This window comes from Hoplias malabaricus, chromosome 4 (assembly GCF_029633855.1).
Source record: "Hoplias malabaricus isolate fHopMal1 chromosome 4, fHopMal1.hap1, whole genome shotgun sequence".
Taxonomy (NCBI): Eukaryota; Metazoa; Chordata; class Actinopteri; order Characiformes; family Erythrinidae; genus Hoplias; species Hoplias malabaricus.
In genome coordinates, this window is record NC_089803.1 from 18861681 (window position 1) to 18873814 (window position 12134).

The 12134-nt window shown below is 42.2% G+C and overlaps 1 protein-coding gene across 1 annotated transcript; it reads right to left on the reverse strand.

Moving 5' to 3' along the window:
* Positions 1-5372: 5372 nt before the first annotated feature.
* bnip1a (BCL2 interacting protein 1a) lies at positions 5373-9762 on the reverse strand. Its single transcript, XM_066668411.1, has 5 exons — positions 9642-9762; positions 9016-9200; positions 8757-8861; positions 8144-8262; positions 5373-7351 (listed from the first exon to the last, which is right to left on the reverse strand). The coding sequence occupies exons 1-5, from the start codon at positions 9714-9716 to the stop codon at positions 7155-7157; spliced, it is 681 nt and encodes a 226-aa protein (XP_066524508.1). The 5' UTR covers positions 9717-9762; the 3' UTR covers positions 5373-7154.
* Positions 9763-12134: the final 2372 nt, after the last annotated feature.

A 12134-nucleotide genomic window follows, 5' to 3' on the forward strand; every position in this document is an offset into this window, starting at 1 on the left:
ACTGTTTACAGATGTGAGTGACTTGGTGAATGACTGCAAAACTGTTCACAGGCATGATTGACTGCGTGAAACTGTTCACAGGTGTGATTGACTGGGTGAAACTGTTCACAGGTGTGAGTGACTGTGTGAAACTGTTCACAGGTGTGAGTGACTGTGTGAATGACTGCAAAACTGTTCACGCGTGTGAGTGACTGGGTGAAACTGTTCACAGGTGTGAGTGACCGTGTGAATGACTGCAAAACTGTTCACAGGTGTGAGTGACTGGGTGAAACTGTTTACAGGTGTGATTGACTGGGTGAAAATGTTCACAGGTGTGAGTGACTGTGTGAATGACTGCAAAACTGTTCACAGGCATGATTGACTGTGTGAAACTGTTCACAGGTGTTGAGTGACTGTGTCAGACTACACAGGTGTGAGTGACTGTGAATGACTGCAAAACTGTTCACAGGTGTGAGTAACTGTGTGAATGACTGCAAAACTGTTCACAGGTGTGAGTGACTGTGTGAATGACTGTGAAACTGTTCACAGGTGTGAGTGACTGGGTGAAACTACACAGGTGTGAGTGACTGTGTGAAGACTCCAAAACTGTTCACAGGTGTGAGTGACTGTGTGAATGACTGCAAAACTGTTCACAGGTGTGACTGACTGGGTGAAACTGTTCACAGGTGTGAGTGATTGGGTGAAACTGTTCACAGGTGTGAGTGACTTGGTGAATGACTGCAAAATTGTTCACAAGCATGATTGACTGCGTGAAACTGTTCACGGGTGTGAGTGACTGTGAATGACTGCAAAACTGTTCACAGGTGTGAGTAACTGTGTGAATGACTGCAAAACTGTTCACAGGTGTGAGTGACTGTGTGAATGACTGTGAAACTGTTCACAGGTGTGAGTGACTGGGTGAAACTACACAGGTGTGAGTGACTGTGTGAAGACTCCAAAACTGTTCACAGGTGTGAGTGACTGTGTGAATGACTGCAAAACTGTTCACAGGTGTGACTGACTGGGTGAAACTGTTCACAGGTGTGAGTGATTGGGTGAAACTGTTCACAGGTGTGAGTGACTTGGTGAATGACTGCAAAACTGTTCACAGGCATGATTGACTGGGTGAAACTGTTCACAGGTGTGATTGACTGGGTGAAACAGTTCACAGGTGTGATTGACTGGGTGAAACTATTCACAGGTGTGAGTGACTGTGTGAATGACTGCAAAACTGTTCACAGGTGTGAGTGATTGGGTGAAACTGTTCACAGGTGTGAGTGACTGTGTGAATGACTGCAAAACTGTTCACAGGCATGATTGACTGCGTGAAACTGTTCACAGGTGTGATTGACTGGGTGAAACTGTTAACAGGTGTGATTGACAGGGTGAAACTGTTCACAGGTGTGATTGACTGGGTGAAACTGTTCACAGGTGTGATTGACTGCGTGAAACTGTTCACAGGTGTGATTGACAGGGTGAAACTGTTCACAGGTGTGATTGACTGGGTGAAACTGTTCACAGGTGTGAGTGACTGTGTGAATGACTGCAAAACTGTTCACAGGCATGATTGACTGCGTGAAACTGTTCACATGTGTGATTGACTGGGTGAAACTGTTCACAGGTGTGAGTGACTGTGAAACTGTTCACATGTGTGAGTGACTGTGAAACTGTTCACAGATGTGAGTGACTGGGTGAAACTGTTCACATGTGTGAGTGACTGGGAAACTGTTCACACGTGTGAGTGACTGTGAAACTGTTCACAGATGTGAGTGACTGGGTGAAACTGTTCACAGATGTGAGTGACTGGGTGAAACTGTTCACAGGTGTGAGTGACTGTGTGAATGACTGCAAAACTGTTCACAGGCATGATTGACTGCGTGAAACTGTTCACAGGTGTGATTGACTGGGTGAAACTGTTAACAGGTGTGATTGACAGGGTGAAACTGTTCACAGGTGTGATTGACTGGGTGAAACTGTTCACAGGTGTGATTGACTGCGTGAAACTGTTCACAGGTGTGATTGACAGGGTGAAACTGTTCACAGGTGTGATTGACTGGGTGAAACTGTTCACAGGTGTGAGTGACTGTGTGAATGACTGCAAAACTGTTCACAGCTGTGAGTGATTGGGTGAAACTGTTCACAGGTGTGAGTGACTGTGTGAATGACTGCAAAACTGTTCACAGGCATGATTGACTGCGTGAAACTGTTCACAGGTGTGATTGACTGGGTGAAACTGTTAACAGGTGTGATTGACAGGGTGAAACTGTTCACAGGTGTGATTGACTGGGTGAAACTGTTCACAGGTGTGATTGACTGCGTGAAACTGTTCACAGGTGTGATTGACAGGGTGAAACTGTTCACAGGTGTGATTGACTGGGTGAAACTGTTCACAGGTGTGAGTGACTGTGTGAATGACTGCAAAACTGTTCACAGGCATGATTGACTGCGTGAAACTGTTCACATGTGTGATTGACTGGGTGAAACTGTTCACAGGTGTGAGTGACTGTGAAACTGTTCACATGTGTGAGTGACTGTGAAACTGTTCACAGATGTGAGTGACTGGGTGAAACTGTTCACATGTGTGAGTGACTGGGAAACTGTTCACACGTGTGAGTGACTGTGAAACTGTTCACAGATGTGAGTGACTGGGTGAAACTGTTCACAGATGTGAGTGACTGGGTGAAACTGTTCACATGTATGAGTGACTGGGTGAAACTGTCACAGGTGTGAGTTACTGGGTGAAACTACACAGGTGTGTGTGACTGTGTGAATGGCTATGAAACTGTTCACAGGTTTGAGTGTGTGAATGACTGGGTGAAACTGCTAACAGGTGTGAGTTACTGTGAAACTGTTCACAGGTGAGTGTGACTGGGTGAAACTGTACACAGGTTTGAGTGTGTGAATGAGTGGGTGAGTGACTGTGAAACTGTTCACAGATGTGAATGACTGTGTGAGTGACTGTGTGAAACTACAGATGTGAATGACTGTGTGAAACTACACAGGTTTGAGTGTGTGAATGACTGGCTGAGTGATTGTGTGAAACTACACAGGTTTGAGTGTATGAATGAGTGGGTCAGTGACTGTGTAAATCTGTTCACAGATGTGATTGACTGTGTGAAACTACACAGGTTTGAGTGTGTGAATGACTGGCTGAGTGACTGTGAAACTGTTCACAGGTATGTGTGACTGTGTGAAGCTACACAGATGTGAATGACTGGGTGAGTGACTGTGTGAAACTACACAGATGTGAATGACTAGGTGAAACTGCTCACAGATGTGAATGACTAGGTGAAACTGCTCACAGGTTTGAGTGTGTGAATGACTGGCTGAGTGACTGTGTGAAACTGTTCACAGGTATGAGTGACTGTGTGAAATTACACAGGTGTGAATGACTGGGTGAGTGACTGTGAAACTGTTACCAGGTGTGACTGTGTGAAACTGGGTGAGTGTGTTCTGTGCCCTGTGATGGAATGGTACCCTGTCTAGTGTGCGTTTCTGCCTCGCGCTCAATAATTCCAGATAAGCCCTGCTCCCACACATTTATAGAAGAAGGATTTAATGAATAATTGATTGGATAAATGTAAGAACCAGGAAATACAACCTGCTTCCAAGGCTTAAATTTTAAGGTGTGGAAAAAGACCAGGGGTTTCAATATTTTTGCACATGACCATAAAGGCTTGTTCACCTGACTGTGCTGCGTACTGCATTTAACAGAAAAATGCCACATTGATGTGTGTTCCTGTAGAGGACAGTAAATACGCTCAAGTGGTTTAACTAGTGGTGTCCAAACTTTTGCACACAACTGTAAATCTTAAAGGTTTCATGGAGAGTCACAGTGGACGCTAAAGATCAACGACACAGCCTGGTTTTTAATGGTTTCAGCCGGGTCAGGGATGACTGACAGAGTGAAAGTGTGGTGCTTCATGTTTAAAATGGCTTTATTTGGTGAATGCAGAGAGCAGTGTGTGGACTGAGAGAGAACAGGGAAGAGGAGAGGCACAATAGGAGCCACTTCAGCAAAGAGAGAGAGACAGAGAGTTACACACACTTTTCACCTTCGGTCTGTCTTGGGCATGGTGACCCTAGCTCCACTGCATCCCATGCTATTAATCAATGCATTTCTACAGAGATTTATGCACCTTACATTAGCAGGGAACACTCATGAATGCAGGTATCTATACATTTGGAGACCGCACACAGTACTGCGCAGGAATTTGGAATCTCATATCGTATAAGTGAATGCCATTCAGGAACTCCCATAATGTAGAAACACATCAAAACATAAATGAACGGTTTACTCACAAATGAAACCATTAAACAGGAGCCCTGTAAGGAGCAGTGAGGGGGCCGTGAGGAGGTTGAGAGGAAGGTCACTCAGGCACAACGGCTGCTCACTCGCCGAGGCGTTGAAAGGAACAAGTCAGATAACATGGACGCACAACTCTAAAAATAACACATCTCATCTTCCACTCCCAATGGAAACAGAAAGAGAGGGAGACAGAAAGAACGAGGGGAACAGGAAGAGTGATAGAAGGGAGAAACAGAAAGATAATGTGTAAGAGAAAGAGAGAATCATTTTTTATCAGGGGTTGGGAGAGAAAAAGGCAGAGGGACAGAAGCATGAAGAAGAAATATAGAGGGATGGTTGGAGATAGAAGAAGTGAGAAAATTGTAGGGAAGGAAAGTAGGATGGATGGAGAGAGAGAGAGGTGGTAGGACCAAAAAAAGAGAGGAATACTGTGTGTTTGTGTGTGTCCTTTGGGGGGGGGTAGAGGTGTATTAATCAGCTCTTCCGACTCTTATCGGAGAAAGGACAGAGCCGCATGCCTGTTTATCTGAGGGGCTGAGATTGTGGCTGCAGCTTTTTTGAGCTTTTCTGCTGTGATAGTGCAGCTGGCAGCTGGGCAGTGCTCCGGATGAGTTTAACTCACACACAGCAGTGTGTCAGACCGGAGGTGTTCCTCTGACAGCCTGCAGTACCCAGCCTGGAAATAACCAGCAGCACACAAACCAGCCATTAATAACTAACTTGGGCAGATGAAGACTCACACTGGGCATCTACAACACTGCTTACAAAAAATAAAATTACGTATTGAATTTTGAGACAAAATGTGTCATATTTTGAGAATAAAATACATAAAGTTCAAAACTGTCAATAAGAAAATTGTAATATAAAGAGAAAAAGGTTTTGAGAATAAAGTCAGCACTCCAAGAATAAAGAGAAAATATTTTTGAGAAAAATTTGGAGAGTAAATTTTTAGTTTTTTTTTTTTTAAACAGGAAAAAAGATCAATATTATTATGTAAAAAAATAAAAATTAAGTTTTTGAGAAATACCCCAGCAACTACATGCTCAAATACAAGAAAACTCACATTTCAGTTACATACTGGGTTGTAATATTTATTGTTTTATAAATATCATTCTCTGTAGAGTCAGTTTTCATCACCAATAATTTATATTTCACAGGTGACATAAAAATCTCATACTGAAAGTGTGTTCTTCAGAAATACGTCTGTATATTCATTCAGTCATTCATTCATTATCTGTAACCGCTTCTCCAGCTCAGGGTCGCGGTACTTCTGTATATGACGTCTCTTAATTGATTATAAGGTATTTTTTGTACTGAATAAAATAATCCTTACAGGAAACAGAAAAGAAAGACAATACATTTAATGACAAAGCGCCTCATGAACCTGGCTTGTAACTCACTAATTCATTCAGGAGTTTGATGGCAGAATATTCTCCACAAGGGGCACCATTAGGCATTAAATCCACAGAAAGAGGTGATGGTTAAACATTAGTTAACATCTCTTTTGTTCTAAATGGAATAACAACAGGAAATGAGAGACACATTTTTCGTAGGTTATATTTAAATTATTGTTAGCAACACAAGTCTGCATTCAGCTACTTTACACTTTATAAAAATTGAAAGTGCATTTCTAATAAGAAAATTGCACCAGTTGCTCCCACTGCTCAAGATTACAGTTAGTCCTAGACTAAGTATTCGTTTTTTAATGGTAGATATCCATTTACAAGGCAATTCAGTTCAGCTGTAGTTTAACCTGTGTGTGAAAAACCATCCTTTAGTGTTGAAATTGAACCAGCAATTTACAGATCACTGTCAGATTACAGTCTGTGTATCCTCTGCACAATCCATATCCATTTCAGAATCAAAAATCAAATAAAATAAAAACAAAAGTGAATTCATGAATTCTCAATGATTACACATTTTCCACTCTTAGCATTAAAAAGACATACCGGAAGGACATATCTCAACAGGTATTGTGTGTTTATCTAATATGTAAATGTCTCTAACAGGGCGAGATACTGGGCGTTCAGCAGAGAAACACACGACTGCGTCACATGTCCAAACTTGATAAACAGTACACTATTTAAGTGAAAAGGTGTGAAATTCATACCTCACCCTGTGCACTAGGGAGTAGGGACACACTTTTGAGTCGCCAATCAACTTACCATCGTGTGTTTTTTGGACTGTGGGAGGAAACCGGAGCACCCGGAGGAAACCCATGCAGACACAGGGAGAACACACCACACTCCTCACAGACAGTCACCCGGAGGAAAACCCACGCAGACACAGGGAGAACACACCACACTCCTCACAGACAGTCACCCGGAAGAAACCCACGCGGACACAGGGAGAACACACCACACTCCTCACAGACAGTCACCCGGAGGAAACCCACGCAGACACAGGGAGAACACACCACACTCCTCACAGGCAGTCACCCAGAGGAAACCCACGCAGACACAGGGAGAACACACCACACTCACAGACAATCACCCAGAGGACACCCACGCAGACACAGGGAGAACACACCAACTCCTTACAGACAGTCACCCGGAGCGGGACTCGAACCCACAACCTCCAGGCCCCTGGAGCTGTGTGACTGTGACACTACCTGCTGCACCACCCTCCTGTTCAGATACAATCTTTTACATTTTCTTTTGAATGCTAAGAATTTAACATTAAAATTATTATGAGAATTCACCATTTAATTTCACTTTGATATGAACCATTCTGTGTGGGCTCAAATGAAGAAAAGATCAACATATGCTGGCCCAATTTTTGTTTTCAAAATGCATATGGTTGAAGAGAAGAGAAGCATGGATTAGATTACACATAACATTCCTGCTCAGTACGTGTGGCCATCAGGTCAGAGGAAAGGGAAGAGTCTTTTCTTCAGAATGTACAGGACTGTGGCCAGAAAGAGAGCCAGGGCCAGGAAGATGAGCAGCTTGTCTGTAAGCTCTCGCCGGTTGTATTTAGTGATGAGTTTTCTCCCCAGCTGGATGGTCCCGGTCATGGCCTTAAACTCTTCATTGGTTTCCAGCACAGTTCTTGAAGAAGTGGCTACAGAGAAACGCAACAACTTTATCCCCTTTACGCAGAGGGAGAAAATGCTTCACTCTATTATATTTTCCTCCACTCTCTATTAAGCTCATCAGTCACTGAAATGCTGTGTTAACACTTTATTTTATTTAGAAATGGAATCTAACCAGGTCTAACACTCAGAACTCTTTTGAATTAATGTGGTGTTGAGATATCAGCTGATACTGACATTATCGATAAACCATCATCTAAGGGTAGGCTTTCATGCTCAAGCTAGTCCATACAGTGAGTGTGTGCTATTTCAGCACAGGTTTGTTACAGGATCGAAAATCACATTCTCCTGTTCCTCCTAAATCCAACACAGCATTTTTGGTTTGATACCAATACCTGGTTTGGACTGGTTTCTACGGGTTACTTCTACAGGAACAAATGTTTTCAAGATCAATACTGATTACTGACTAAGATCCTGCCTCATTAGATCTAATACCAATTGTTTTTTTAAACTTTATTGTTGGTATTAATGGCATAAAGCTCTTTGCAAGACATCCACTAGTGCACACAGGTTAATAATTTAAATCTTCTACATTATGTAGGAGTAGACACAGAGTAGACAGAGTATATATATATATATATTTTGCGCTTGAGCTGTGTCTGTCATCTGTTGTCAGCTGGAAGCCTACACTTTTCATTTGTACCATCACTGCTAAGCATTACCAAAAATAACAAAAGGTTAATTGCAATTGCAACAACTCCCATGTAATATAACTGTCTGTATCGCTGGCAACAGGATTGCTGAAAACATACAGAACTTACACAGAGTACTTATGGTCTCCTCACTCTGCTTCACCTGCTGGGACATCATCCGGCTTATGCTCATGAGGCTCTCGGTGATGTCACTGGACGTCTGAGCCAAGCTCTCTTTAGTCAGCTTTCTGTTTGGAGGGGTAAAAACATCAGCAAATACATCTCTGTTTAAACTGTGCTGAAGCAACCATATGGACAGCTCAACATGCTGGAGAAGAATGACAACTTCCCAGATTTACTACATCAGCAGTAACCTACATAGATTAGCACTGAGAATGTGTGATGGAAGAGAGGGAAGCCACCCAGAGACTGGTGCCAAGCGAGCTCACATGGCCTCTCAGGATTGAACTGGTGATCTTAGAACCATGGCTAGAACAACAATGGGGAACCCTGTGTCCTCCTTCAAACAAGGCTCCAAACCTATGCACTAAAAACAGTGGTGACCATGTGTAGGTTGTGCACTTACAGCTATATTGCCCTCTGCTGGATAAATGTAGCATCACATATCCTTTAGATCACAGCTGCACAGTTTTAGGAAACCCCTTTTATAAATTTTTTATGAATTTTTCTACTTTATTATACAGGCATTTAGCTCAGCACATGGCTCTTTCCTCTTAATCACCTTTGCCTTGCAGCGGTGCCCCCGATATTCAGCAAGTCTTCTTTCTCCAGTCGATCAATGGCCAGGTTACTGGCCAGATTGGCCTTCCTCCATGCTGTTTGGTTACTGCAACACAGATAGAACTTTACTATTTCACAGACCCTTTGGGAAATATGATGGAACCGATTCGTGGAACAACATGAAGAACTGAGTGGAGAAACAGAGGAGTAGATACAGCCACAGAGAAGCCCTTTATTTCTCCATTATTCAGAGTCCTCACCTAAGCATCTGTTTACGATGCCCCTCCACTTCTTTCAAAAACACCATCTTGTCAGATTCTTTATCCTGCTCCTTCGCCATTTGCTCCAGATCCTGGATCCTCTGCCGGAGACGACTGAACCTCTCCTTCACTTTACTGTTCAGCTCTGTCAGTTCATTCTGAGGCCCTATGCATTCACTGATATCCTATAGCCACACAGAAGCACACACAGCACATGAGCATCATATGGAAGCAACTGTCTGAGGAATACAAAGATGGAACCATACGTTCACTGGCAAATTTATTACAGTGAGATGCAAAATTTCAAGCACTCCATGTCAAACCCAGTGAGTGGTGGCAGAAGGGAGGGGAGCATGATGGTCAGACGATGTATATTACCATGTAAGACAACAGCAAAGAATATGTGCATGCAAATATATTCTGTACGTTATATTTACACAGTTCTTAGTTAAAACACCAGAGGACAGGTCCTTGTTTAAACACTAAATCTAGGATGGGAAGGTAATAACCAACTGTTCCACTTTTTGGCATTTCCCCACCACTGTTCTCCAAAACCGTCCTCTAAACCCAGACAACACTGAGAGCGTTAAGAAAAAGTCTAAGGTGCGTGTCTGCAGTGTCCGCACCTGAATGAGAGCTTTAATCTCCAAGTCATATTTAATTATCTCCTGCTCGCAGACTCGGACGTGTACATCTGCCATGGCGCTGTGTTGTGAATGAAGCCGAAAAAAAAATCTTCCGGAGAAACGACACGCAGAGTTTCACATTTTAAGTGATCTACATACCATCCTCCTCAGTCACTGCACAGGGAACAGTGCAAGCACATGATTTGTTGATCGCGAATGCATCATGGTGGCATCTCAGCGCCGGCGGACAGCCTTCAGCAAACTCTTCAAAATTAAACCCAGCCCTGTCAAAAAAAAAAAAAAAAATTAAAATAAAATAAAATAAAATAAAAATAAATAAATGAAAATCACAGGTAATGTAAATGTGTGATCCGCTAGATGAAGTAATGTCCCCTCATACAGCAGCATTTTCCTAGTCATTTAAATTTAAATATTTAAACATTTCATAATTTTATTTTGTCATAGTTAGTGTTTTTCTTTTAATTTAGATTTAAACACCATAAGCAAAAATAAATAAATAAACAAACACATAAATAAATAAATAAATAAATAAATAAATAAATAAAATATAATTGTATGAAATAACTGAATGAATGTTAATGGTGTAAATTATAACATGATGAAAACATTGTACTATTTTATCTATTCTCATTTATGTGTGCTCACTGCCCCCTAGTGTTTACTAGTGTGTGTGTGTGTGTGTGTGTGTGTGTGTGTGTGTGTGTGTGTGTGTGTGTTAATGTGTGTTGTAAATGTGTGTTTAACTGCATGGATTGGGTTAAATGCAGAGAACAAACTGTGCAATAAAATGGTTCTAATTCTAATCTAATTCTAATTCTAATTGATTGATTGTTACCACCAGCATTTGTACTTCTGTTGTAGTAATGCATGAAACAGGGGTACATCTTTAAATGGAGGTTTAAAGGTTTATCGTTATTGAACACTGGCATGGAGGTGATCTGTTAATAAATTCATTCATTCATTCATTCATTCATTCATTCATTGTCTGTAAGCGCTTATCCAGTTCAGGGTCGCGGTGCGTCCAGAGCCTACCTGGAATCATTGGGCGCAAGGCGGGAACACACCCTTGAGGGGGCGCCAGTCCTTTACAGGGCAATGTTAATAAATTAATTAAATAAATTAACGGGTATGTTAACTAAGAATGAAATACAATGTGGTCAGAAGACTACAAAATCTGGTGTAATCTCGATGTAACCTTATAGAGCTTTATGATACAGAGCTATTATTACAGCCATTAATTTAACAAGTACATTGAAGGCCAGGTTCCTAGACTCTGGTGAAGCCTAATGGTAGGCTAAATTAATTTCTAACGGAGAATCACCACTGGCATTACAATACAGTCCAACACACGTCTTCATCCGTGTCTGGGAAACTAGCCTGCCATGTAGCTATCTAGGAAAGTGGATGATGACCATTGGTTTACTCTGTAGCAGATAACACCGTGGATCCTATATGGCAAATCAGTGCAGTCCTGTAGAGGGAGCTAGAGCTCTATCAGTCTCAACTAAAAAAAGCACACGTAGTGATCCATTCTCTCACAACATCCTTATGAATTTCCACACTTACTAATGTTTTATTTATTTATTTATTTTTTGCCTTTTAAAGCAAATACCAAACCCCTCAGGGAAGCCTAGGTGCTACTGGCCTGATTATGACACAGTTGGTTCATTTGTGGACGAGGTGTAAAGGGGAACCAATTATTGGTGACATTCAACCTGCAGAGGTTCGGTGCCACAGACCTGCTGTGACTGATGGAAGGAAACAGGAAACAGACGTAATTAGAGGAACATTATGGAGAGGCCTCTCCTACTGTGACAGCAGCAGAATTATGGTAGCTCAGTGTCACGCTCCATCACAGCAATGCACCTCTCAGCCCACAATCTGCTTCCCATTGATATGGAGAAAAAAAAAACCCATCCTATTCACATGCATGTTCATGGTATGCATGTCTGCAATCTTCCGTCTCATTACCGAGGGCACTCACAGAAGCTACGTCTGACTGACTGAATTTCAGTAATACTTTATGTTAATGCTTCACTGTGGATGCTCACTTTGACTTACATTCATGGCATACAGGAGTTGTACACTTTACACATTTTATCATGCTCCAGAAGAACAGGGCAATGCAGCACTAGGTGCCTTGCAAGAGGAAACTTATCCCTAAAACATGCTGCTCTTGGTCAAGCTGGGAATTGAAAACTGCTCTGCCACACTCAGCCAGTCCCTCACACACTACCATCTGTGGATAGATGACCTGTGCCACCCCTAAGTTCAATATCATCAATTTAAAAAAGAATCTTTAAAATGATGACACAGACCAGGAAGGTGCTACGACTAATTTATTTTCACATAATGTAGAATGGGTGGCACAGCAGGTAGTGTCACAGTCACACAACTCCAGGGACTTGGAGGTTGTGGGTTCGATTCCTGCTCCGGGTGACTGTCTGTGAGGAGTTTGGTGTGTTCTCCCTG

What these genes read in the sequence shown, in the direction of transcription:
- bnip1a (XM_066668411.1), bottom strand. Translation starts at nt 9,716, where the DNA reads ATGGCAGATGTACACGTCCGAGTCTGCGAGCAGGAGATAATTAAATAT. An exon ending in AGATTAAAGCTCTCATTCAG is followed by an intron (nt 9,201 to 9,641) that starts GTGCGGACACTG and finishes GTGTGGCTATAG; the next exon opens with GATATCAGTGAATGCATAGG. An exon ending in CATCGTAAACAGATGCTTAG is followed by an intron (nt 8,862 to 9,015) that starts GTGAGGACTCTG and finishes TCTGTGTTGCAG; the next exon opens with TAACCAAACAGCATGGAGGA.